The following is a 23,485-nucleotide window of genomic DNA, read 5'->3' on the forward strand; positions in this document are numbered from 1 at the left end:
GTAGTCTCAGTAAAAATGAGCTATAATCATCCCGTCCATACTGAATTGTTCCTGACTGCCTGGCTTTTATTTAGGTGGACAAGTTTAAAAGATGGTATGTAGGTCAATTATCACTTCTACATATTTATTTTTTAGGCCTATTTATTTAATTATTACTGACCTGTCCAGTGATTTCAGTGTTTGATGTTGGTGTTTTTCTGCGAATTGTGTGCACAGGGTTCTCATATAGAAATTACTCACTCTCACTGTGTAGACTCCCTGTCAAGTTAAAAGTTGAATAAATTAAAAGGAATGTTCTTAACTGATACATGGGGACAACTCGGAGTAGAAAATCAAGTTCTGTGATTTCTTTGTAAAAGCCATGGACAATATTGTATTTTAAAACTGCTGCGCAGTGATTAGCATTTTGCCTGCCCATTATCAGCTCCTCTGCAAACCGGTGGAGGGGGTGAAATGTTTGACGCATACCCTTAAAAGTGCTAATTTCAGATGGTGCTGTTGCCAAAACCTGGTTTTATCATGTTATGATATTGAATATTGTTGTTATTGTTAGATTGATTAACCTTCCTGGTGTTATGATAAGGAAGTTTGTGGTCTTGGTTTGATTTTAATTATTCAAAAAATAAATATTAATGTAATAATTCAGTCTTTATACCTTATCAATATTTTGATTTAATCTTGTTTATGACAAATTTCCTTGTGTGGCCTAGCCACTAGAGCAGTTTGAATGTTTTTATAATAAAGCCATGCATTTATTTAGAAATAATGTCAACAAGCTACCTACATTTAATTTAGTTTATGTAGATTATTTAACAAACATTGGGAATATAAGAAAACATACATAGTGCAGCAGACTCATTTTCCCTGGGGAGCATGTTCTGTTGTTAGGGATCCAGCATTGCCACAACTACAATTATATTAGTGCCAACAGCCACCCTGCTCAGGTTTGCCTTTGCGTAAAATCATCCGTACATGTAACATCGGGGCCTTGATTGGAATTGTGCAAATTAATTAAGGTTAATTTCTAGCTAGCATCGATGAAATTCGCTGAGACAAAATAATATCGGAAAGTAGATGTACTGCTCTCACTGATTTTGTCTTATAAACCTTCCAAGCTAGGCAGAGGTGACTGGTCATTAGGGGCAGATGGGGCACAGCTCCACCTGTTGTCAACAAAAAGAACTGCAACAAAAAAAAATCTTGAAGATTACTTCCTATAATTTATTATCTATGAATATAGCATCTTTCTAAATTGCATATCATTTGTGTTAGGATTTCATGTTCATTGGTCCCTGCCTTGCTGCTTCAGACTTCGTTCTGCCGATTCGAGTTCGCAGTAGTAAGCCATAGGATAAGCGTGAATGTGGGGCTAGCCCCCATCTCACAATGCAATGTACATTGTACGTGTGAAAATATTAATATGCATGCTCAGAATGTTAGTGTGATCAATGTAGATGACAAGAATTTGATGCCAAGTGGGGCTGACAGCCGGTGGCTTCACTACAGTGTCATTTCATATTTCAGACCTGATTGGCTGTCTGTCTGGTGGCAAGAAGAGCGAGGAGGGTAGATTGTCTTAGCCAGATAGTTCGCTTCACAAACGCCTGATAACTTGAGAAAATGAACAGAGTGGATTTCATACTCGAGCACCGGTTTGAAACCCTTAATTTGGAGGAGAAACTTAAAGTAAAGCGACTTGGTGCCTATCAGCCACAGGATATTTTCATCACTCAAACTGCTGGTAAAAGTAACCGCGGGTTTAACGTGGAGTGGTTTTTGAAGAAAAAACTCCATTGAGCAGCATTACAAACAGGTGGAGGAAAACAGGTACGTTCTTGGTAAATGTAAACAAAACATGGTAAATGTAAACCAAACGTTATCCTAGCTTGGCAGCTAAATAACCGATCAATAAAATATTTCCATGTCATTCGTGGTCTCGTCAAACCAGTACAATGTGTACACTGTGAATACAACGCAAGGAAAACAAGGCTTACGGTGCATTCACACTTCGCGATGGCTCAATTCATTTCAATGTAGGGAAGTGTGGCGAGCGAGTGGCTTGTTGGGTGATGAGGAATCCGTGAGAGGCGAAGAAAAAGTTGAGATTTTCCAACTTTATGCAAATCACCCGCGCCAATCACGGGATTTTGCATAGGTCATTGTGAAATGCTCTCCCTACAATTAAAAGAACATAACTTTAGCTCCACAATGATACAATTCCTTTGTCTGCTTTTGTGGTCGGAGTGATGGGATTCCCTGAGCTGTACGATTGCACGCTATTTCCCTACAAAGACAAACAAAATAATAAAACCGCGGAGACAGGTGGCCGAGATAGTTGGTGCTTCTGGTCTCAATATTAGATAGCTACGTTAGCTGACTGATGGCTATCCAATTCTAGCAAGCTGGTTTGCTAGCTAGCATTGCAGGTTGTAAGAATTACATCAATGAGGCACATTAATTTAGTAGGGATATATGAAATGTAAACATTTAAAAAAATACTTTTCTATTCCAATTTTAACCACTGTAATAATCTGACGTTCCTTCATACACATTTGCTATGCTCAAGCCTTAATACAAAGTTTACCTGCTGTTGTGATACTAGTTCGCCAAATACATACCCACAAGTATGCGACAGGCAAATTACTCTGGGCGATGCTAGCGCTGGCTATCCGACATTTCGCGAACAATGTGAATGTACGGTTAGATCATGGCAAAATAATGGCGCATGAAGCAGTGTTTCGGGCCGCTGCATCCTCCTATGGCCATTTGTTACGCCTTGTCTTTTCTCACAGTAATTATATCAGTAGCTTAACATTAACCACAGTCCAAAATGATGGGCACTTTGGATACAAACTTGGCAGCGCAGGTAATGACATTATTTACGCTAAACAATGGTGGGGGGTGGTCCAGTGGTCTGGGTGCATATACTTTCGTGTTGTGGCTTCGAATCCGACCAGCCGCTTGTTCGGCCAGGCTGTCTCCTGTCTTCCCTGTGCTGCCTGTCTTCCCTGTGCTGCCTGTCTTCCCTGTGCTGCCTGTCTTCCCTGTGCTGCCTGTCTTCCCTGTGCTGCCTGTCTTCCCTGTGCTGCCTGTCTTCCCTGTGCTGCCTGTCTTCCCTGTGCTGCCTGTCTTCCCTGTGCTGCCTGTCTTCCCTGTGCTGCCTGTCTTCCCTGTGCTGCCTGTCTTCCCTGTGCCTGCTGGATGTGAATTTTTGGCAAAGGGGTGTGGGATAGGGATCAGCGATGATGATGATGATGATGGGTTTTATCATCAGCCCTCTTTCACTCATCTCAGCGGGGTAGGCCAAATTCATGGTCTGATAATTCAGTATCTGTGTAAGTATTTTTCCTGAAGGAACTTAATGTGGCAGGGCAGGCATGTATGGTGAACATACGCAGCCACACACAACATAATTTGTTTTCTTATTTAAACAATATTAAATATTTATACAAAGGTGTGCTGCATGAAAAAAATGGGGACATTCATTTTAATTAAAAGGGCTTACTGATCAATCCAGTTCATGTTTTTAAAGCGCTTTTTACATAAGCATGTCACCATGCTACACAAGCCCAGCCATCAACCCCAAAAAAACGAAGAATAACATATGACTATAAAAACTCCCAAGAAAGTTGAAAGAAACCTGGAGGCTCCTGGAACTGACTTTATTTGTCTCGCTGTTCCAGGTGCAGATGACAAGATAACATTACTTTTTATGGCCCAATTAAATATTCAAGTGTTTAGATGGCCAGGTGTGGCAACAACAAATGTAATGTAAATGTCAATTGCCTTTCATAATGGTCATTCGTAATGAAACTCAAAGCAGTGCAAAAGGAGAGGTCCACAGTAGAAAAACAAAGTGTTAAATGGGACAACCAGGTGGGCTGTGGGCAATGACAGCAGAAGTTGTCCAGTAGAATCTAGATCTGCAATACGGCCAGGTGGTATTTGGGCCAGATATACAAAGTGGGCTGTGGGCAGGGACAGCAGGGGTCGTTAGGCTGAATCTGGATCGGGAGCACCGGGTGGAATTTGGACAGGAGAAGCTAGGATTGGTCGGGCCAGGTACTCTTGTGGCGTGATCCAGGGGCTCAGATCCTGCTGGAGTGAGTTAGGGAGAGAGAAATAAATTAGAGTGAGCATACCAGAGATCTAACAGGACACCGGATAAGATAGGATACATTGCACCAGACAGGAAGGGAAGACTAACCCTATCCCCTGACATCTGGATGATTAGAGCGTAGATACAGAGGACAGAGACAAGCAGGTCAGGGGGATAGCGTGGCCCTGTTCAAAGATAACTCCAGACAGCCCCAAACAGGCAGGAAATAACCCCCCTTGCCAAGCGAGGCCCCAGAGCCTGAAATGGGTCTTGACAGACCACTAGCTGTGCTTCAGCAAGGTCAAGTATATCACAGGGGTCTGCACCACTGCACGAGCCCTGGGAGATACAAAACCGGCGCATTTTCTTGGACACGGCAAAGGAGAAGTACGAGTTAGCCAGTGACTAAGTGACAGGAATGCCAGGCTGAGACCGTTTGGGACCTTTGGGATCCCTCCTGAGATGTTTGGACTTTATTTGGCACCTAGATGTTTGGTTTGTAAATTTGGCTGATCAGCGGATGCTTAAGATCTTTACCCCTCTTGACTGTGCTCTCTTTCCCCTGTGAGCCTTCCTCAGAAATACTTTTATTTTCTCTCTATCACCTGGACAACACCCTCTAGAGTATTCTGATTTGTCCATGCAGGGAAGCCCTACCATGCAACTACACTAATCATTAGAAGATGCATTCTGGTTTGACATTTTGATAATATCCCACTGGTTGCTCAGCTTATAATCAGTTACTGTACAAAGGTGTTTATTCTCTTCACCAGTGTTCATTTTCTTTCGTGGTTCCTTCCTAATGCCTCTGATTAGGTCTTTGGTCATAGTGTCATTTAGAATAAGGAAGTTCTCCTTGTACCAAAGGTCAAACTTGTCCACTCCTTGCAGAATCCTTTAATCAATATTAGACCTGTGAAGAACTACTGTGTCATTTGAGTATTTCATGTTTATTATTTCAGCGCTGGCACTCCTACAGACATGTCTGCAGTCATCAAAGCATACAAACTTATGCCCAAGCTCTTCCCTCTGCCATCTCTGGTCTCTTGGCCTCACCCACAGGAGGGCAGCTATTTTCTGTTCTGGCACCTGATGGTGGAACCTGTTTTGCCTTGAAGTTAGGAGAGTAGAGTCCCTGTCGATTTTCCAGAAACATTTTAAAATATTTCCAGAGTGCCAGTATTGTGTTCACTCAGTGAGCTATAGGACAGCTAACATAACTCTCGTGGTAATTTCTGACAGGTTTTTGGAACTTGGTGGCTGATGTGGCTGGGCCGGGAGTTTGTAGACTGATATTAATTTTAATACTCTATTAACATCTGTTTCCTCTAGATCCAAATCAGAATAACCTTCTGCTACAGATGAAAGTTCACACAACAGCTCATGTGGACAGTTGTAAAGTCTAGACAATCAAACCTTGAATAAACTAATTTCAGACTCTGCAAATGCACTGCATTGTTGTTTTTCCTGAATCTCGGGCTCATGAAGGTTAGATATTGGTGTAAAGAGGGTTTTTTAGACTCTCCTAAGAGTTCCTATCTGGGAATAGCTCTTCGATCTTGTCTCAACAGGCCCATCGCTTATTTTATTTGCCTGTTCAGCTTCTACTGAAGGCGTTTTGATTCCACCCTATTACCAGAAGAAAATGCAATTTGTTTCAGTTCCTCTGAAATCCCGGGCTTATTATTTGAAAACACTTTCTGTCTCTTTGAGGGGAACGCCGTACCTCAATCAGACACCGCCTCTACAGTCTTATTCACTTTGGCATGTCCTGAGAGCACAGTCCGGCCCCTAGTGTCTCAGTCCGGCCCCTAGTGTCTCAGTCCGGCCCCTAGTGTCTCAGTCCGGCCCCTAGTGTCTCAGTCCGGCCCCTAGTGTCTCAGTCCGGCCCCTAGTGTCTCAGTCCGGCCCCTAGTGTCTCAGTCCGGCCCCTAGTGTCTCAGTCCGGCCCCTACTGCCTCAGTCCGGCCCCTACTGTCTCAGTCCGGCCCCTACTGTCTCAGTCCGGCCCCTACTGCCTCCGCCCGGGCTGCTACTGTCTGGGTTAGGGTTAGTCCGGCCCGCTACTGTCCCTGTCCAGGTTGTGCCATCAAAGCCTCCTGGCAGCGCTGCATTGGAGGTGTTTCATCATTGGACTGATTTTATAGACCACTGACTCTGTGTATTACTGCATTAGTATGGACTCCGGTTGACTCAATCCATCCGAAATCAGTTTGGGGTCGATTTATCAATGTCATCTAGCTGTGTTTCAGTAAGCCAGGTCAGTTTAGCCACTCTATGCCACTCCATTTCACGATGTGTCCTTATTTTTGTTCACACTTATCTTGATTTGTCCTTGTGTATTTGTTCTATGGCCATTAAGAAAGCATTTTTTTGCAGTTGTCCATACTCTGTGAATCCTCTTCATGTGACCGTTAAAACCATCAGAACATCAAGCTGGCCTGCAGCTCATCCGTTTCATTATGGAAAGACCTTACAATTTGCAAGCCTCTTAAGTCCCTGTCTCACTCATCCTCTGTCTTCTTTTTTCTCTGGGGCTTCACTCGGTCTCTTTGTAGTCATTGCCACTCACTGAAAGGACATCTTCAATTCCGCTGATGCTTCAGGAGGCTGTCCTGGCTGTGTTGCATGATTGCATCCTCGGATTCCATAGTTGTCTTTGGCGCATGAAAACCTCTGCCAAAAGGAATCCTCTGATCAGTACCTGAAACGCCACCTGTCGCTGTAGCAGCATGCAGACAAGGCAGACTCTTATTGGTTTAGTTTCCCACTACAACAGAATTACAATGTCTTTATCCAAGAAGCTAGAGAAGGTGGTGGGATTTAATGTCATGCCAAGTCTGGGGTTTTTAAACTCACTACTCTGTGTTTTGGCTCGGATGAGTAAATGCAGTATGTGAGTCCCCGTGTCATATTTTTAAACTATAAATATCAGTCTGTTTTTTTTGGGGGGGGCTGGATGTCTTGAATGTGACGCTATTTTAATATGGATCTGGTACTTGTTTTCTTAATCTTTATTCAGGAACATCTGCATAAATGTTCTTTCAGTTTCATACATTCATCTAGATTACCATGCTTTCTATCAAAACCTTTACAATACAGAGGTTGTTCTTCAAGATGTTGTGCTTCAAGAGAAGTCTGAGATCAGACAGAAAGATTCTGCGCAGCGATGTACATTTTATCTCCGGTTAGTTTTTCAGTGGGCTAATCCTACGAAAGCCAGTACAACTCTGGTCCTGACGAGCTACTGTGTGCACATTTTTGATCCATCCCAGCCATAATAGATGTACATAATTCTTCTCTCTGGGAACCCTGGGCTTATTTGGAGCGGAGGTGTCAAATGGCCGGTTTGAGATTTTACACTGGTGTCTGAGACGCCAACACACTGCGGTTGATTACTCTAGCTCCGTGTCATTTGGTAAATGAATCTCAGTGGCAGGTGTCCTTCACTCAGGTAATGGTGTCAGAGAGGCTGTGTCACATGTACTGCCATTCAAAGGTATGGAGATGGCTCCATGCGCCCCCTTTGATTTCATTATGCTGGGGGAGGACTTGAACCATATCAAAGTTATGTTGAATTACATTTCATACTATTTAAGCGTTAAATTACACATTTGAATCTGTTTAATTGTGCCTTTTTCGTGAACAATCTGCCAGAAGTATTCCTAAATGTCAAGGTGAAAGCACAATTCCACACATGTTTAGGCCTAGAAAATAATAAAAGTATGACAGAAATACATCCGTTACATAACAACCCCCTTTGTCAGTGATTTAAAGCAAGAGCTCGGTTGTTGTGATGTGAGACTGTGGATGGATCAAGCACATCATAGTGACTTGGGCCTATACAATAATGACCTAAACGACAGATTGAAAAGAAGATTGCAAATATACAAAAGTATTCCAAAACACATTGTTTGCAACATGTAACTTTCTGTCAAAGGAATCCACTTTTTGGCCTAAATGCAAAGCCTTAGTTTGGCAAAATCCCAAAGTTAGTAACGACCTCCATGTTTCAAAGCATGGTGCCTCAGGGCGTGGTTATACATGACATAGGCAAGGAATGGGGAGTTCTTCAGTCATTACGTAAACAAATCCGTTCTGTGTTTTGATTGTCCAGCTGGCTAATAATCACAGAAATGAAAACCAGACAGTAAGGAACAAGTAAAACATTGTCAGCGTGGGTCCTTTTGAACCGCATGGAGGACAGAACGGGGCAAAGTGAGCTGGGCATCCTTTGGTCTGAAGGGTTTTGGCTGATAACCCAAGGCAGACGGAAGGTTTGGGGGTCACGGCTGTCTTGGCGATGTTAACGGGACGGTTCTGCTGTGTGTTTTTGGTCTCCCCAGCCACATGAGAGGACGTCCATGATGCAGAGCTAACACAGCCGCCTGCCCACAGGAAGAGACGTGGCTGCCTAACCATCCTCAGTCAACACATGGCGGCGTTGGGGGTAAGCAAAAACAGTCCCCCGCCATTCATGGAGCTTCATGTTGCAGCCCTGCTCTCACGATCTCTGTCTGTCTCTCACTCACTCACTCTATCTCTCTCTCTCTATCTCAGTGCCACTGTGTCTCTCTCTATCTCAGTGCCTCTGTGTCTCTCTCTATCTCAGTGCCTCTGTGTCTCTCTCTATCTCAGTGCCTCTGTGTCTCTCTCTATCTCAGTGCCTCTGTGTCTCTCTCTATCTCAGTGCCTCTGTGTCTCTCTCTATCTCAGTGCCTCTGTGTCTCTCTCTATCTCAGTGCCTCTGTGTCTCTCTCTATCTCAGTGCCTCTGTGTCTCTCTCTATCTCAGTGCCTCTGTGTCTCTCTCTATCTCAGTGCCTCTGTGTCTCTCTCTATCTCAGTCTCTCTCTTTCTCAGACCCCTTCTCTTTTTCCAAATTTTCTTGTGTTATGGACTACATTTGTTATTGATTAAATACAGTTTTTGCCATCAATCTACACACAATACCCCAGTATTGACAGAGCAATAGGGTTAGCGTTTTTAGAAATGTGGCCAACGTGTTGAAAATGAAAATGTAGGTATCTCATAAGGGCATAAGTATCCAGACTCTTTGTCATGATTCCGCTCCCCAAACTGAGCTCAGGTGCCACCTGAATCTTTTAACACTCCTACAGGCGTCTCCATAACTTGCAGTCCTTCGGTGGCAAATCCAATGAATTCAATGTGAAAAATAAAAAGCGCCCACCAGTTTACTTAAGGTCCCACACTACACAAGGCATGTCTGAGCAGGAAACGAGCCATTGAGTCTAAAGGACTCTGTAGACGGCCGAGATTGAGTACATGCGTAGCGAATCTAAGGGAGGTTGTAAAAGGTGAATAAAGCATTGAAAGTTGCTAGGAGCCCAGTTGTTACCATCACCGCGGAATGGAAAAAGTTTCTAATAACCAAGACTCTTCCTAGAACTGGCCGTCCAGCCATACTAAGTAAACAGGCAAAAGGGCCTCTGTCAGGAAAGAACCCAAGTGCACAGGACCTCAGACTGGTGAAGAGATTCATCTCTTAGCACGATAACGATGTGAAGGCCGTAACCAAGACAACACTGGAGTGGCTTCGAGACGCGCATGTGAATGTATCTCAAGGGGCCCCGACAAAGCTTGGATTTGAACCCCATCTGTTTGGGGACCCGAAGATTTGCAGTTCATCAGCACAGATGTTTCCCAACATAAAACCAATGTCACCTTAAATAATAGATTTTGAATGTCAGGGTTTTAAAATTGAACTTCGAACAGAGCAAAATATCTACGTACCATTTGAAAATGACAGAATCTGTCAGGGGCTGGAATACTTTTCTATTTCCCTTGTAGCCCAGTTTGTAGGGCATGGTGCTTGCACTGCTAGGGTTGTGGGTTTGATGTCCAAGAAGGACCCGGATGAAAATGTATACACTCACAGCTGTTAGTTGCTAAGAACAACATGTTGCAAGACTGTGTGTGTGTGTGTGTGTGTGTGTGATCTGATCTAGTATAGTTACTTTTGTTTAGTAACTTTGCAATACCAGAGAGTTGGAAAGTTGATGTCTCCATCTTGTAGTCTTTGGTTAAAAGTGAATTGTGAGGTTCCACTTAACGTGTGCAAACTAAAAACCAACAACCCCTTCTGTTCAGACTCCGTGTGTCTTTTTTCTCCTCCTCCTCTCCAGAACCCCGATATGTTAACCCGGAAGATCAAGTTGTGGGACATAAACGCCCACATCACTTGTCGCCTGTGTGAGGGATACCTCATAGATGCAACTACTGTTACAGAGTGCTTACACACCTGTGAGTACCTGCATACACACACACACACACACACACACACACCAGATTTGCCTTATGGAGATTTATGCCCACTTCAATAAAAAAAATAGTCTGCTGTCATCTGTTTTCCAAGGAAGAACATGCATCAACAAGCTGCCAAGCTGACACACCCACTTGTGGGCCAATTCATTGCTTGCAGGCAATTATGAAGGCCTGTCCCAAAGATGTTGGGTTGGTTCTGAAGTGCATGTTACCCCACCCCCTGACAGTTTTTTTGGGGGGATCTGGCCAACTCCAACAATGGGGCCTAGACTTAACCCGGCCTTTTGAGGGAAATGTGTACAACAAATGCATACACATACAGACGGGGTGTGTTACCTCAGATCAACACTAGAGGGAGCTGCTGTTTCATGTGTGGAACATCCTCATTTTTCAAATGTCATAACCTACACACACACACACAGCATAGCTCTCACACATTGTAGCAAGCCTGTCCTCTCGAAAAAAGTAAACTTTTTATAGGTCATGAACAATTTCTGTTTAGCCGTAACCTCTCTCTCTCTCTCTCTCTCTCTCTCTCTCTCTCTCTCTCTCTCTCTCTCGTACAGTCTGCAGAAGCTGTCTAGTGAAGTACCTGGAGGAGAACAACACCTGTCCCACGTGTCGTATTGTCATTCACCAGAGCCATCCGTTGCAGTACATTGGGTGAGTAGGCAGCTTGGACTTCAGAGCCCCGTCGCCAGTCGGCTCGTTGTAGTTCCAGCAGTGGACAGCAGAGGGAGCCCTAAACTAGGGGACTGCAGCACTGTCCATTAAACCGCTTTATTGATGATAAGAGGAGGGTGGAGGAAGAAACACATTTTCCAATTAAGGAATCACGTGCTTACACACATGCACACACATTTGTTTTCCTATTGTTGTTGGGACCAGAAAAACAATTCCCTATTTTCCTATCCTGTAATGCCTAAACTAACAACAGTGGGAACACTAAACCCATTTGTATGTTTTTCCCTAAACCTAACCCTCCTTAGAGGGTCATTTTTTTCAGGGGTTCCTATAACATGTATCATAACATGTATCATTAAACCAGGATCCATCTGGTTGATGGTGTCTGGTTGATGGTGCAATAATGTCTGGTTGATGGTGTATGATGATGGTGCAGTAATGTCTGGTTGATGGTGTCTGGTTGATGGTGTATGATGATGGTGTCTGGTTGATGGTGCAGTAATGTTTGGTTGATGGTGCAGTAATGTCTGGTTGGTGGCGTCTGTTGATGGTGCAGTAATGTCTGTTGATGGTGCAGTAATGTCTGTTGATGGTGCAGTAATGTCTGGTTGATGGTGTCTGTTGATGGTGCAGTAATGTCTGTTGATGGTGCACTAGTGTTTGGTTGATGGTGTTTGATTGATGTTGCAGTTGTGAACGGCTCTCATCTTTCCTCAGCGTTTCTTGTGTAAATGTAAACAAAAAATCTCCTAAATGCCAAATGTGAAAAAATAGTGTTTAAACAGATGAAAGATATGCAAATCAGAGCATCAGGAATTTAACAAAAACAGAGGAAAAGTTTTAAACCTGATGTGAGGCGGGGATCAAACAACAAGTACTTCTCTTTCTGTCTTGTGTTGAGAGGTTCTATTAAAGCTTCTATTTTAAGTCTAAATAATTGTTGAATTTTAAGCTTCTATAAAGCAGAAAACTTTGCCTATCATAAATGCTCTGTGAAAGACACCAAGCACGCGCCAGCAGCACGGAAGAATGAACTAATATTAGAGGATCTTTCAGATTGAACATTTAAGCGAAAGCTAATTGAGCCTAATTTCACGCTTTGCGGGCCCAGTCGGAACGGTGTCCGCACCTCGCTGGGTTTGGGGCGTTGCGGTGTTGGCGTACCTCAGGGTATACGCCATGGGCCTTGACCGGCCTCATGTGGGAGACGGCAAGCTAATTATGGTCCTGAGGAACGGCACAGAGAGAATGACCTTCAGTCTAGACCACAGCAACACAACGCCTTTCCAGGGTTCCCGAGATGCCGCCTGCTGGTCCCACTTCAGGCCTAGATGTTGCAATTCGAGGGGGGGGGGGGGGTGATGCTTGGGGAGAGGTTTTGGTGTCCTTCATGTGGTGAGGGACGTTCCCACATGGTGAACATCACAAAACTCAGACCTCCTGTATGAACTGCGCATACTGTAGGTCTTTCGTTACAGGCTTTTTGTCCAGACGACACAACGAGTAAGCGTAGTTCACACGCCGTGAGTGATGATTCAATGGTTTGTAATTTTCCACTCTGTTTTTCCTTTAGCCATGACCGAACAATGCAAGACATTGTCTACAAATTGGTGCCCGGATTACAAGAGGGTAAGAATCCCATGGTGGTCTCAACTTTATACAGGGTATATTTAGATTTGACCATATTTATTTTCTTAACCATGTCCAGTTTGCCTTAAATCCATAAGGACATTCAGGTCAAGAACTGAATAATTAACATGCCAGTCCTGGAGGCAGCACATAGCATCCATTCAGGAGGGACTCGACAAGCCAAACATTCATTAATGTATCTGTCAGAATATAATAAACTTTAAAAGGCCCTTAGTGACTGTGACCTTCAGCCGAAGCCAGGCTCTAATTCTCCCTTTTGTCTGTCCTCCTTTCAGCTGAGATAAAAAAGCAGAGGGACTTCTATCAGAAGCTGGGAATGGAGGTGCCCGGGGACATCAAAGGAGAGCTGTTCAGCATGAAGCCCCACCTAGATCCTCAGCGTAACGGTACGCCGCTCCCTTATAGGTCCAGCCCCTGCGCTTGATTCAATCCTGAACCAATCAGAGAAGTGAGTGGGTGGTGGTGCCCGGTAATTTTCAGAAACGCTATGACCCAGCGCGACGACGATGGCCCCGGTAAATGCGTGCCCAGTGGGTCGCCACAGAGCAGGCCTAATGGCTCGCTTAATACCCTTTCTGATTTCTTTTAATTAACATTCAAGTGGAAATGAAACGGCTCTTGGGCTTCCCAACGCTGTAGGGCTGAGTGTTGGCTGACTCGCGGTGGCGTTTTAACAGAATCCTGGCAGAAATAATCGCAACCCTCATCTGGACTCTCTGTTTGGCAAAACTTAAATATTGTGGAGCTGGTGGGCTAACGACTAGCGATAGCTCCTGATCCCGGATTTCCTGAGAGCCAAACCTCAGAGGCGGGAATGACACGGAGTGTGCTAATGGATGTCGTCTATAATGGCACATTCACTTCAAGGGTGCAAAGAGTGGCTTTCACGCGAATTTGTTTTTATCTGTTCCTCTGCTTCTTTTGTTTTCTCCCTTGCTCTCAGTCTCTACCTTTATCTCTCTCATCCTCTCATGTTCTCTCATGTGGTACATTAATGCCAAAGTCTCCATAAAGATCCACTTATTTGAAGAATCCCATTTTTACATGTTGGCTCTTTATCGCAGAGTCCTTTTGTGAAGACAAATCTTCGCCAAATTTTCTGTGGCACACGGTGTTCCCATTAGCCCACTGCTTTCTCGGGTTGTAAGAGTCAATAATAGTGTTGTTCTGTATCTAGAATTGTTCCCAAAATGGAAACCAAGCCCACCTAATACATAGTGACGATCGTTGACTTTGTAAGGTTGGCTGAAGGTGAATCATAACCATCTCGGGCTCACTTGAACCACAGTCACTCTGCTTACTCCCAGGATTAGCTCAGTACAAGAGGGCTCTCAAGCCTCACTGCCAATCCCCTTTGGGGGGAGCCCTGGAGAGTAAAGGGAGGACAATAAAATATGTACCCCACTCACATCGCCAATCAGGAAGAGGAGAAATGGTTATCCGTAAAACAAGGGGCTGCCTAATCAGCTGAGCTCAACTCGCTGTCTCGGAATTGAAAAGTAATTCCCAGATTGGGAGATTCTCGTGGCCCTTTCTGCCAAGGACTTTACCATCCAAGGGAGCCAAGCGACTGGAGCCAGCAGTGGTATGGTTTATTTAACAGCAGCTGGCCTCTCTCTTACCACTCTAAGCCTATTTTCATGGGCTCAGCTACTCTGTTGTTCAGAGGCCTTTGTTTCTTCTCCTCTCTGCCAGGGAGCAGCCCTGAAGCTCTAACAACCTCTCCTCCTCAGCAAGGTTGGTTCAACCAAAGAAGAGATCACATTTAAACCCCAATCGAAAGCAGAATGGCAAAAATGACCAATTTGCTAATAAACAGGATTTTGCATGAATGGACTCTACAGTTGAATGAATAACATAAAGGCCATTTGGTTAATTACACAGAGACATGCCCTGTTTGTGGGCATCAGATCAGAGCAAAGCTTTGGATTCGCTAATAAAGAGAGCAGGCATGAAAGTCAGTGATGTCCAGTCCACTGAAAAAAGGCAAACCACATTCAGCAGAGTGATCTGCATTTGTCATTCAGTTATAATGATCTACATTTGTCATTCAGTTATAATGGTGTGTTGTCTTTGCAGAGCTATGGTTGTATGAAGTCATTTCTTAATGCGCTTAAATATCAAAAGGATGGATACAAGTTATGACAGTGAAAGGCCTCATAAGAGCACAAGCTATTAAATCATTTTGTTGGTTAATAGAAAATGAACTCGTTTCACTGGTTGATCACTAACTGTTAACTCGTTTCATTAGTTGATCACTAACTGTTAACTCGTCTCATTGGTTGATCACTAACTGTTAACTCGTCTCATTGGTTGATCACTAACTGTTGACTCGTCTCATTGGTTGATCACTAACTGTTGACTCGTCTCATTGGTTGATCACTAACTGTTGACTCGTCTCATTGGTTGATCACTAACTGTTGACTCGTCTCATTGGTTGACAACAGGCGAGGTGAAAACAGAGGACACCGTCAACAAGGAAACGGCGGAAGAGAAACCAGAGGAGGATAACGATTATCACCGCAGCGATGAGCAGGTAGATGCACGTCCACCGCACGCTCTCATCATTTCCTGAAAGACTGGAGGGAGGCGTTGCCGAGCTTTTCACTCAGTTCCTGTGTCTGGGTGCCATGAGCGTTCCATTGGGTGACAGGGCGTGTCTTCCATAATGGCGATTTCATGACACTGTGGTGGTTTTGAGTCGGATAGCCACTCTGATTTCCAATCAGGCAACCGAACGTGATGCACACAGCCAACCCGTGTACGGCCGCGATGGGTTCCGGTGCATTCTCAGCCCTGTGAACGGTGTCAGTTCGGCACAGCAGGAGGTAAATATGTGGCTGCATGTTGCCGAAACAAGCCACGCCACGTACTCCCTCACTCACACGTCTTAAGGCTACCGGTGTGGGTTGTGTTTGTGTATTTGAAGGACGTAGATGTCGATGTTTTTCTCCATGCGTGTCGACTCCCAACCGTGCGTTACGTCCTGGACGTAGATGTTTTTCTCCATGCGTGTCGACTCCCAACCGTGCATTACGTCCTGGACGTAGATGTTTTTCTCCATGCGTGTCGACTCCCAACCGTGCGTTACGCCCTGGACATAGATGTTTTTCTCCATGCGTGTCGACTCCCAGCCGTGCGTTACGTCCTGTTTCTGGCTGGGAGGTGACACCAGAGGTCCAAGGTCCTGCTGTTTTGGTATTCAGCCAATAGCAAGGCCTGCAGTGTGGCAAGAATAGCTAATAGAACAGCCAAACTCTGTGTGCCGAATACAGGCCGGGGTTGGGGGAGGAGTGGGGAGGGGAGGGGGGGGGTGGTCTGCTGTCAAGCGTTACGTGATCGACGGAGGAGGGGGGAGGGTGACAAGGAGACGGTAGAGGGGAGGATGTGAGAAAGAGAGAAAAGAAGCAAGAACTCCTTGTTGGGTGGAGACAGACAGCCTACGTGTCGCCGTGGATGAGAGAGCCTGCTGAAATCACATGCGTGCTGTGAAACTGCTAGAGAGAAAGGAGACAGCAGGAGGAAGGGAGGTGAAGATCAGGTTAATGGGCAGAAAAAGTGTAGAATGAGAGAGAGGTGTTTGATCACGAAGAAAAAGAACTGGTTATGAGAGGACGGCTCCATTTTCAGTGAGTCTCCTTAGCGGTCCCTCAAAAAACCCCGGTAGTTAGCAGCAATCACAGCAGGAGTAATGCCTGGTGGGGATTTGGGCTTCTTCTCCAGCTGTATGTCTGCTGGGCCGCCCTCCGAAGGTTGACCTCGGTCTGACGAGGGAAGCCAAGCCGTGCTATTTTGAGCCGGCGCCTCGCTGAAACCGAAAGGGTCACGCAAACCAAAGAAACGAATAATTCCGAGTAATGTCTGCTCACATCATTCCAGGCACAGAGCATTTCATCTGCATGTCCCGTGTTCTTGGGCTCATGGATAGCGTCTGTTTGCCGTCAGTCCTTTTTGAGTGAAATAAGCTTCCAATTAAAAACGAAGACACTCGCACCACCATGCCTGATGATGGGATCTGATGTTATTTTAGACATGACAATTTAAAACCCAAGATGGCGCCATGCTGTTATCAGCTCAGGCTCTCTAACGAGGTTGGTGGGAAGCTAAATAGTCGGAAACATTTAACGTGAAATGGTGATCATCTCCCACAGCCGTTGAGTCCATCATTTTCTCCTTCAAACATTCATCGCCTGCTGTTCATTACACACTAAAAAAAAGGGGGTGCACTGCTGCTCCAGAGATCTTCATTTATTCAGTATGCTACTTTACTGTGCCTATTCATACAAGCTCGGGGTTCCCTAATGGTTGCACGGCTAGAAGACTGTTGCCGAGCTACATCGAGAATTTTTTCCTGGATTTTTCTTCGCACACGCTTGTTTCATTGAAAACCACTCGTTCACACATTCCACCGCTTTTTACTTCTGACAAGTTACGTTGCGCCTGAATATTTCTTGACAGGTCAAGATGATTTTTGAACTTGAGCACAACTTTAAAGGGCTTTTTTTCCATACTGGCTGTTAAAGTCTAATCGGAGAGAAGGTGAATAGTACTTCCTCCTTGGGTCTCCAGATACCATCTGAAAATAAGCCAGTTTAGCAGGGATCTAGGTGTGTGGCAGGAAGAGTCTTGACACTTCCAATGAAACACAAATCCTTCAGGCAAACTTGCCAATCCACCTGTGGTGCGAAACTCAAGGCTTCCACGCTCCACCTCCTGGCTTCCTGATACAACGACCTGCTACACCTCCTGGCTTCCACGCTCCACCTCCTGGCTTCCTGATACAACGACCTGCCACACCTCCTGGCTTCCACACTCCACCTCCTGGCTTCCTGATACAATGACCTGCCACACCTCCTGGCTTCCACGCTCCGCCTCCTGGCTTCCTGATACAACGACCTGCCACACAATCTCCATGCAATAGGCTTTTTAACGGCCGGCCTCCTGGGGAATGGTGTTTTAATATAGGGTGTATGATATTTCATGGCGCAACACGTCCAGATCCACCCGCCCATACTTTTTTGTAAATGTGTTCATTTGTCCTGCCTGCTACAGGTCAGCATCTGTTTGGAGTGCAACAGCAGCAAGCTCCGCGGCCTGAAGCGCAAGTGGATCCGCTGCTCGGCGCAGGCCACAGTCCTTCACCTCAAGAAATTCATCGCCAAAAAGCTTAACCTGACATCGTTTAATGAGGTACGGCGAACCCAATTTATGTCCCCGGGCTGGGCGGGGGGTGCGGGGGGTGGGCGGGTGGGTCGGTGTTGTGTCTGAATGGTTTTCTGTACCCCTGCCCTGACAGCGCATCTATGCGTACCATCACATAGCCTAGCAAGGCCTCTCCACTTTAGCTGTTGTTCTCAACGAGTTTGACAATCAGTGGTTGTAGTGTCATCGGCCCTCGGTCATGTCAAAACGTGTCGCCTGTCACAACTGTACGGGGGAGACGCCATGCGTAGCGTTGCGCTAGACAGCGATTGCCTGCGTTCAGTTGGCCTCTTCCCTCTTGTGTCTGCCTGTCATGGAGATGTGTGGGTGGTCTTCGCGCATTCCCCGTCCGTCCGTCCGTTCATGGAGGTCTACAGCAGTCAGCTGCTCTACTGTAGTCTATTGAATGTGTAGCCACTGTTCATTCGCAACGTGTTTCCAACAGCTAGCGTGTGGTGGATTTGTGCGTTGGCTAACACCCCCCAACCCCCAACACCCACCCCCCCACCCGGCCTTGTCCGAAGCACTGCGCAGTTCTGTTGATGTGCCTGTAATATAATTGGGGCATCTGTCTTGATATTTTGAGAGATACCACATTAGCTGTGTTTTTTGCATCGCTCGCTCCGTGTGTCTAATCATTTTTTATCCTTTAAAAAAGATATTCCCCGAACCACACCCCTCTGCCACCCTCCACGCAAACACGCAGAAGGGTCAAACCACAGCTTGGGATATCGTGTGATTTGATCATGCTGTTACTGACTGTCCTTTCATCAGTATTCTGATGCACGCTGTCAATTATTGTTGCATTCCTTGATGTGGCAAGATTGGTTTAGCCCTGTTGCCACGGCAATAAACGTCAAGACACGCACGCGTGCACACACACACACACACACACACACACACACACACACACGTACCCACGCACGCACACCGTCGCACGCACTTTTCTCTTTTGAATGGAATAGTCAGCTTCCAGTAGGGGATGCTGTTGCTGTGCTGCTTGGTCCTGCCTCCCCCCAGCCCCTCCGCATTCTGTTGGGAAGCGTATTGATTGTCTGAATGCAGGCGCGGGCCGCCACCTTGCAGAATATCAGTGTTTAATCCACTGAGGAGGAGGTTTGGCCAGGCAGCCTTCAATTCATATTGGCTACAAATAGGATTGTTGTGGTTGGTTTTTTTTTCTTCCTCAAAAAGCCCCGGTGTGGTGTGACGGGGCCCACTTTCAGGGAAACGTTGCCACCTTTTGTTTCCACTCCAAGAAATGGAGATGATTTGATTCAGAGTGACTGTGAGAGGAAAGGGATAGCACTGGTTTTTCCAGGGTTTGTGGGATGGCACAGCACAAGGGGCGCTCAAGCTTCCATTTCCAATCGTTATCGAAGTGTATGTTATTGACTGAGTCGCTGTTTTACAGGATGTGCATTAACAAACTGCATCCAGTGGGTTTCCCTCCCACTGAAATGATAACAGTTATGATATTGTTGTATTTCCCATTCGTAGCTGGACATTTTATGCAATGAAGAAATCTTGGGAAAGGACCACACTTTGAAATTTGTTGTCGTGACAAGATGGAGATTTAAGGTAATATCCATTCCTTTATTTATTTTTTATTTTGCAAAGGCGTACGGGTGAGTGTACAGGCTAATACCAAAATATAGCTTTTCAGGTTGGGATTAATGTATTGATTCTGCATCGATCATCAGGGGAGGGAACAGCTTGCTCTTAAACTCTTTTGAGGTCTTTTTTCTCTAACGATGGGTGGTGGTGACATAAAGCCCTCCGATCAATGGAAGCTTATTCTATGATTAGAGTAATGTCATTTTAAATGGACTTCAAGCTATAAGGGTCCTTCTGAAGGTCTAGCTCACAAATCTGTGTCACTGTTTTAGAGAGGGCTGCATTGTTCTCAGTCCGCGGGTTTGTTATTTGACTCTGGTTTCGTTTGCGTTCCAGAAATCCCCACTCCTGCTGCATTACAGACCCAAAATGGATTTGCTGTAGTGGGACGGAGCGGGTTGTTTTGGCCCGGTGACCCAGGACTGTGCAACAACGTGCTATTTATGCAGAGACGATCAACTCCCAACACCAAGCAAACACACCAGAGCAGAAGTCCACACCAGCCAGCATCCAAGCAAACTCCAGCACAGACATTGTACCGGCGACGGGCTTGGATCAAAAACAACCTTCTTTTTTTTTTTGTCCGCTATACGTCCTAGATATGTGAAACATTTGAGAGAAAGCATATATTTATACTTTTGTACAGACGAGACACGGAACCAAGACACTGCTGGTGCTTTGTTTACATACGGAGAAGATGTCGGGGGAACTGTGCGGCCATCTTTTTTGTTTTCTACAGACTTTACTCCTCTGACCCTCGCTGACTGATAGAAAGAGGCGGATGAGGATTTTTAACAGCTCATTTTCTTTTTCAGGTTACACTCAGACAAGTCTTGGGAGCACAGAAAATATATAAAGTTATATAATAAGACATCGTTTCTAAGCTGTTTATTGAGTTGTATTGTTCTCGGTTTAATTGTTTTTTTTTTGCATTTAATTTGCTTCTGCAAAAGAATTGTGTAGTAATTTATGTTCTATATACCAATATTGTACATAAAATGTCATTATGACAGAGATTGAATGGTGTAAGAGAGACTTTATACTGTTAGGAAAGGGTCCCAGAAGTGATATATTGTTGGGCTACTTGTATGTAGTGTTCAGAGATGAATTAAGTTTTTAATGCAAAGCAGACTCCCTATCAGTATATATAGAAGGGCATCTTTAATTTTTTTGAGAAAGAAACAAAACAAATATATAAAATCTTTTGCAGTGTAAAAAGAAAGAGGTCTGAAATGATGTTGCATTGTCAGATGCGCAATATATGAATTTAAGACAGTCTATAAAAGCAGCCTGGTTCTTCACTATCCCGGAGAAATCTCCATCTTAGTTGCATTGCAATTACAACCTTAAACGATCTACCATCGGTGTTTATGCCACTCAGTCTTTAATATCCGTCCTTGTTTTTATTTCACCCCTCCACAACCTGAGAACGCTCCGGCCCCAGCGGCTGACAGCGCTAACGTCCCAGTCCTTAGTTGAATGTACCTCGCCGGGCTTTCTTTATGTTACCTTGCAGCGCCAGCTCGTCTAATATAATTGGTTTAGTGCCAACGGCTTTTGAATTCACCTTGTATTTGCGTGGTGAACTGTAATGGAAGTCGGTTAGATGAAGATCTTTCTCACCGCGGTTTGTGACCTGAGGAAAAAAATCTGTTCGTAACTGATATTAAAATATAGATACTTATTTTTTTTGATGTTATTGATATGATAACATCATTATATAGAATAAGCACACACAGATATTAAAGTGTTATGCTTTTGAGCGTATGAAATTAATTAGTTTTTTGGCAGAACAAACATTTTCTGTGGCGGGGCTTATTTTGGTGCTGATTTTAGTCTTAACAGTTTGGGATGAATACATTTTTTTTAGTTAACGACTTTCCTCGTTACGAAAGCCAAGACGCAGACAAACAAAGTCTTAATCCTTCGCAATGGCCGCCGTTTACTGAAGTGAAATTCACTGAAGTATCCTTTTTTTGGACTGGTCCCTAAAATAACATTTCAGACCTCACAAAGCCTGACCTCCGTGCGCTGTCAATATTACAGTCAGTAATTATTGTTATCCCTCTTTGAATTTATGCAAAGGGAAAGCTGTCAGTCTCATACAGTCCATATAAAGTCTTCTATACTAGTCTCTCCCAAATCAGCATAACCAAAACAACATTTGATTTGGTTAACATTCTCCCCACTGCTAAAGCTATGAATGCTATAAATTTAGAAACAACAGTATGTGGTTCTATCCATTCTTAGCCATACAGACACAGGTCACCTTGGTATTTGTTACGATATCTCACAATGTGAAGTGTTTTTTTTTTAAATGCATCTGTCATGACAACAGTGGCGTTATGTCTGACCCTAACCCTGTTGGTTTCACCACTGCCTTCTGTCCTTACCCTCTGCTCGCTCTATCCAAGAGCCCAATCATGTGCCACGTTTTTCTTTTTTTGTTGTTGTCATCACTGTGCCCCATGTCGCCGATCTGAACAGCATTTCAGTTTTGAATTACAGGCCCCATGCTTGTATATTAGCTTGTTTGAATAGCATATTAGTCAATGTGGCCTGTAATTGTACACGTGTGCAAAAAAAAAAAAAAAGCTATCCGAGCAAACGATGAGGTACCTTTTCCCCTGATTTCTTAAGTACTGTTGTATTTGGAACAAAGGCATGTTACATAGTGTTTTTTTGTTTTTTTTAAATCTGATTCGTATTTGATTTTCTCTACTTGTCATTTTGTGTACGTATTGATCAGGAACCCTGTGATGTGATTTCTGGGACAGAACGGGTGGACGGCCGTGGTGAAGGGGTTGTTGTTTTTGGAGGGGGGCTTTGCCAAAGTGAAGGCTGGTGCTTTTCTGTACTCTCCTCCTGGGGCTGAGTATGGTGCTAACGTCTTTCCTCTAACTCAGTCTGGTGCCGGTCAGCTTCAGAGGGCTGAAATAGGTGCTGTGGATTCCAGGTGCTCTCGTCGCTAAGTCGCTTAATCATCGGGCGTGGTGACAACACGCCTGGTGCCCGATCCTGGATTGTCTTTTCTTGTCAAACCTCTCTCCAACTGTCTCCCCACCCGTGTCTCTCTCTCTCTCTGTCTCTCTGTGCAGATGAAAAAGGTGCTGTTTTTTTATTTTTTTAAATCTTTTTTTCGTTTGCTTATTCTCCAGGCTTGCACTGGAAACTGAATGGAGAGAATGGTAAATACAGTTGGTGTTATTGAAAACACACACGATGGGTAGATATACACCTGAATCATTCTGCTTCGGAGTGGATTCATTCGGGGTATATTCATATTCGACTTCCAGTAGCCCCACTGAACTGCTTGGGCGTCTTAATTGACTCGGACAGCTTTTCATCACTACACTCTCATTGGCTGGTGTGAATCCGTTGGCGCTGGAAAGTCGACGCAAGTATTGTTGTTAGATATCTCACAATTTGGATTGGCCCAAAGCTTGATAGACCGGCTTAGGGGCTTAGAACGGTTGCCATTGGATACCGTTGAAGTGACTCGTGAACTGCTCTTTTCTATTTTATTTCAATTGTTATATTCAAATGAGCCACACGCTGCTTTTCCCAAAGGGTGCCTGAACCTGACTCCCAGTTGTCATAGTGCTACTCCGATTTGGCAAGGGTTGTGACTTTCAGTTAGGCTGGGAGGGGGGAGCAAGATTGTCTTAACAGAACATTTTGTTTAATCAGTGTCCGTCGACTCAACACCCTGGGGAGCCCCTAAAGTGTTTCAGTTGGTCCCTAAAGTAGCCCAGTGTTTATGTGACTGCAATACCGGTCTCCGATCAGGGACCTCGAGTTCCCCTGGGAAGCTCCGTAACCACCCTGGTGACCCCGACGTCTGACCGGGGTCTCTCCGATGGCTGGGCTGGATGAAATCTTTTCAAGAAAAAACGATTTGTCTCACCAGAAGAAGCGCTGCACACTTTATAACACGCTCAGAACGGCA

General features: G+C 44.8%; 1 protein-coding gene across 1 annotated transcript in view; it reads left to right on the plus strand.

The window, feature by feature from the left end:
- LOC105027994 (polycomb group RING finger protein 3) overlaps positions 1–22,130 on the plus strand; it is a 28,653-nt gene extending 6,523 nt beyond the window's left edge. Inside the window, exons 2-10 of the mRNA XM_013133595.4 lie at positions 8,446–8,549; positions 10,245–10,362; positions 10,950–11,046; positions 12,641–12,696; positions 12,993–13,103; positions 15,165–15,253; positions 17,770–17,907; positions 19,420–19,500; positions 19,873–22,130. Of these exons, the coding sequence (XP_012989049.1) occupies positions 8,535–8,549; positions 10,245–10,362; positions 10,950–11,046; positions 12,641–12,696; positions 12,993–13,103; positions 15,165–15,253; positions 17,770–17,907; positions 19,420–19,500; positions 19,873–19,920 (753 nt within the window). The 5' untranslated portion in view covers positions 8,446–8,534 and the 3' untranslated portion in view covers positions 19,921–22,130. The remainder of the gene's footprint in view (positions 1–8,445; positions 8,550–10,244; positions 10,363–10,949; positions 11,047–12,640; positions 12,697–12,992; positions 13,104–15,164; positions 15,254–17,769; positions 17,908–19,419; positions 19,501–19,872) is intronic.
- The last annotated feature ends 1,355 nt before the right edge of the window (positions 22,131–23,485 follow it).

This window comes from Esox lucius, chromosome 4 (genome assembly GCF_011004845.1).
Source record: "Esox lucius isolate fEsoLuc1 chromosome 4, fEsoLuc1.pri, whole genome shotgun sequence".
NCBI classification, from domain to species: Eukaryota; Metazoa; Chordata; class Actinopteri; order Esociformes; family Esocidae; genus Esox; species Esox lucius.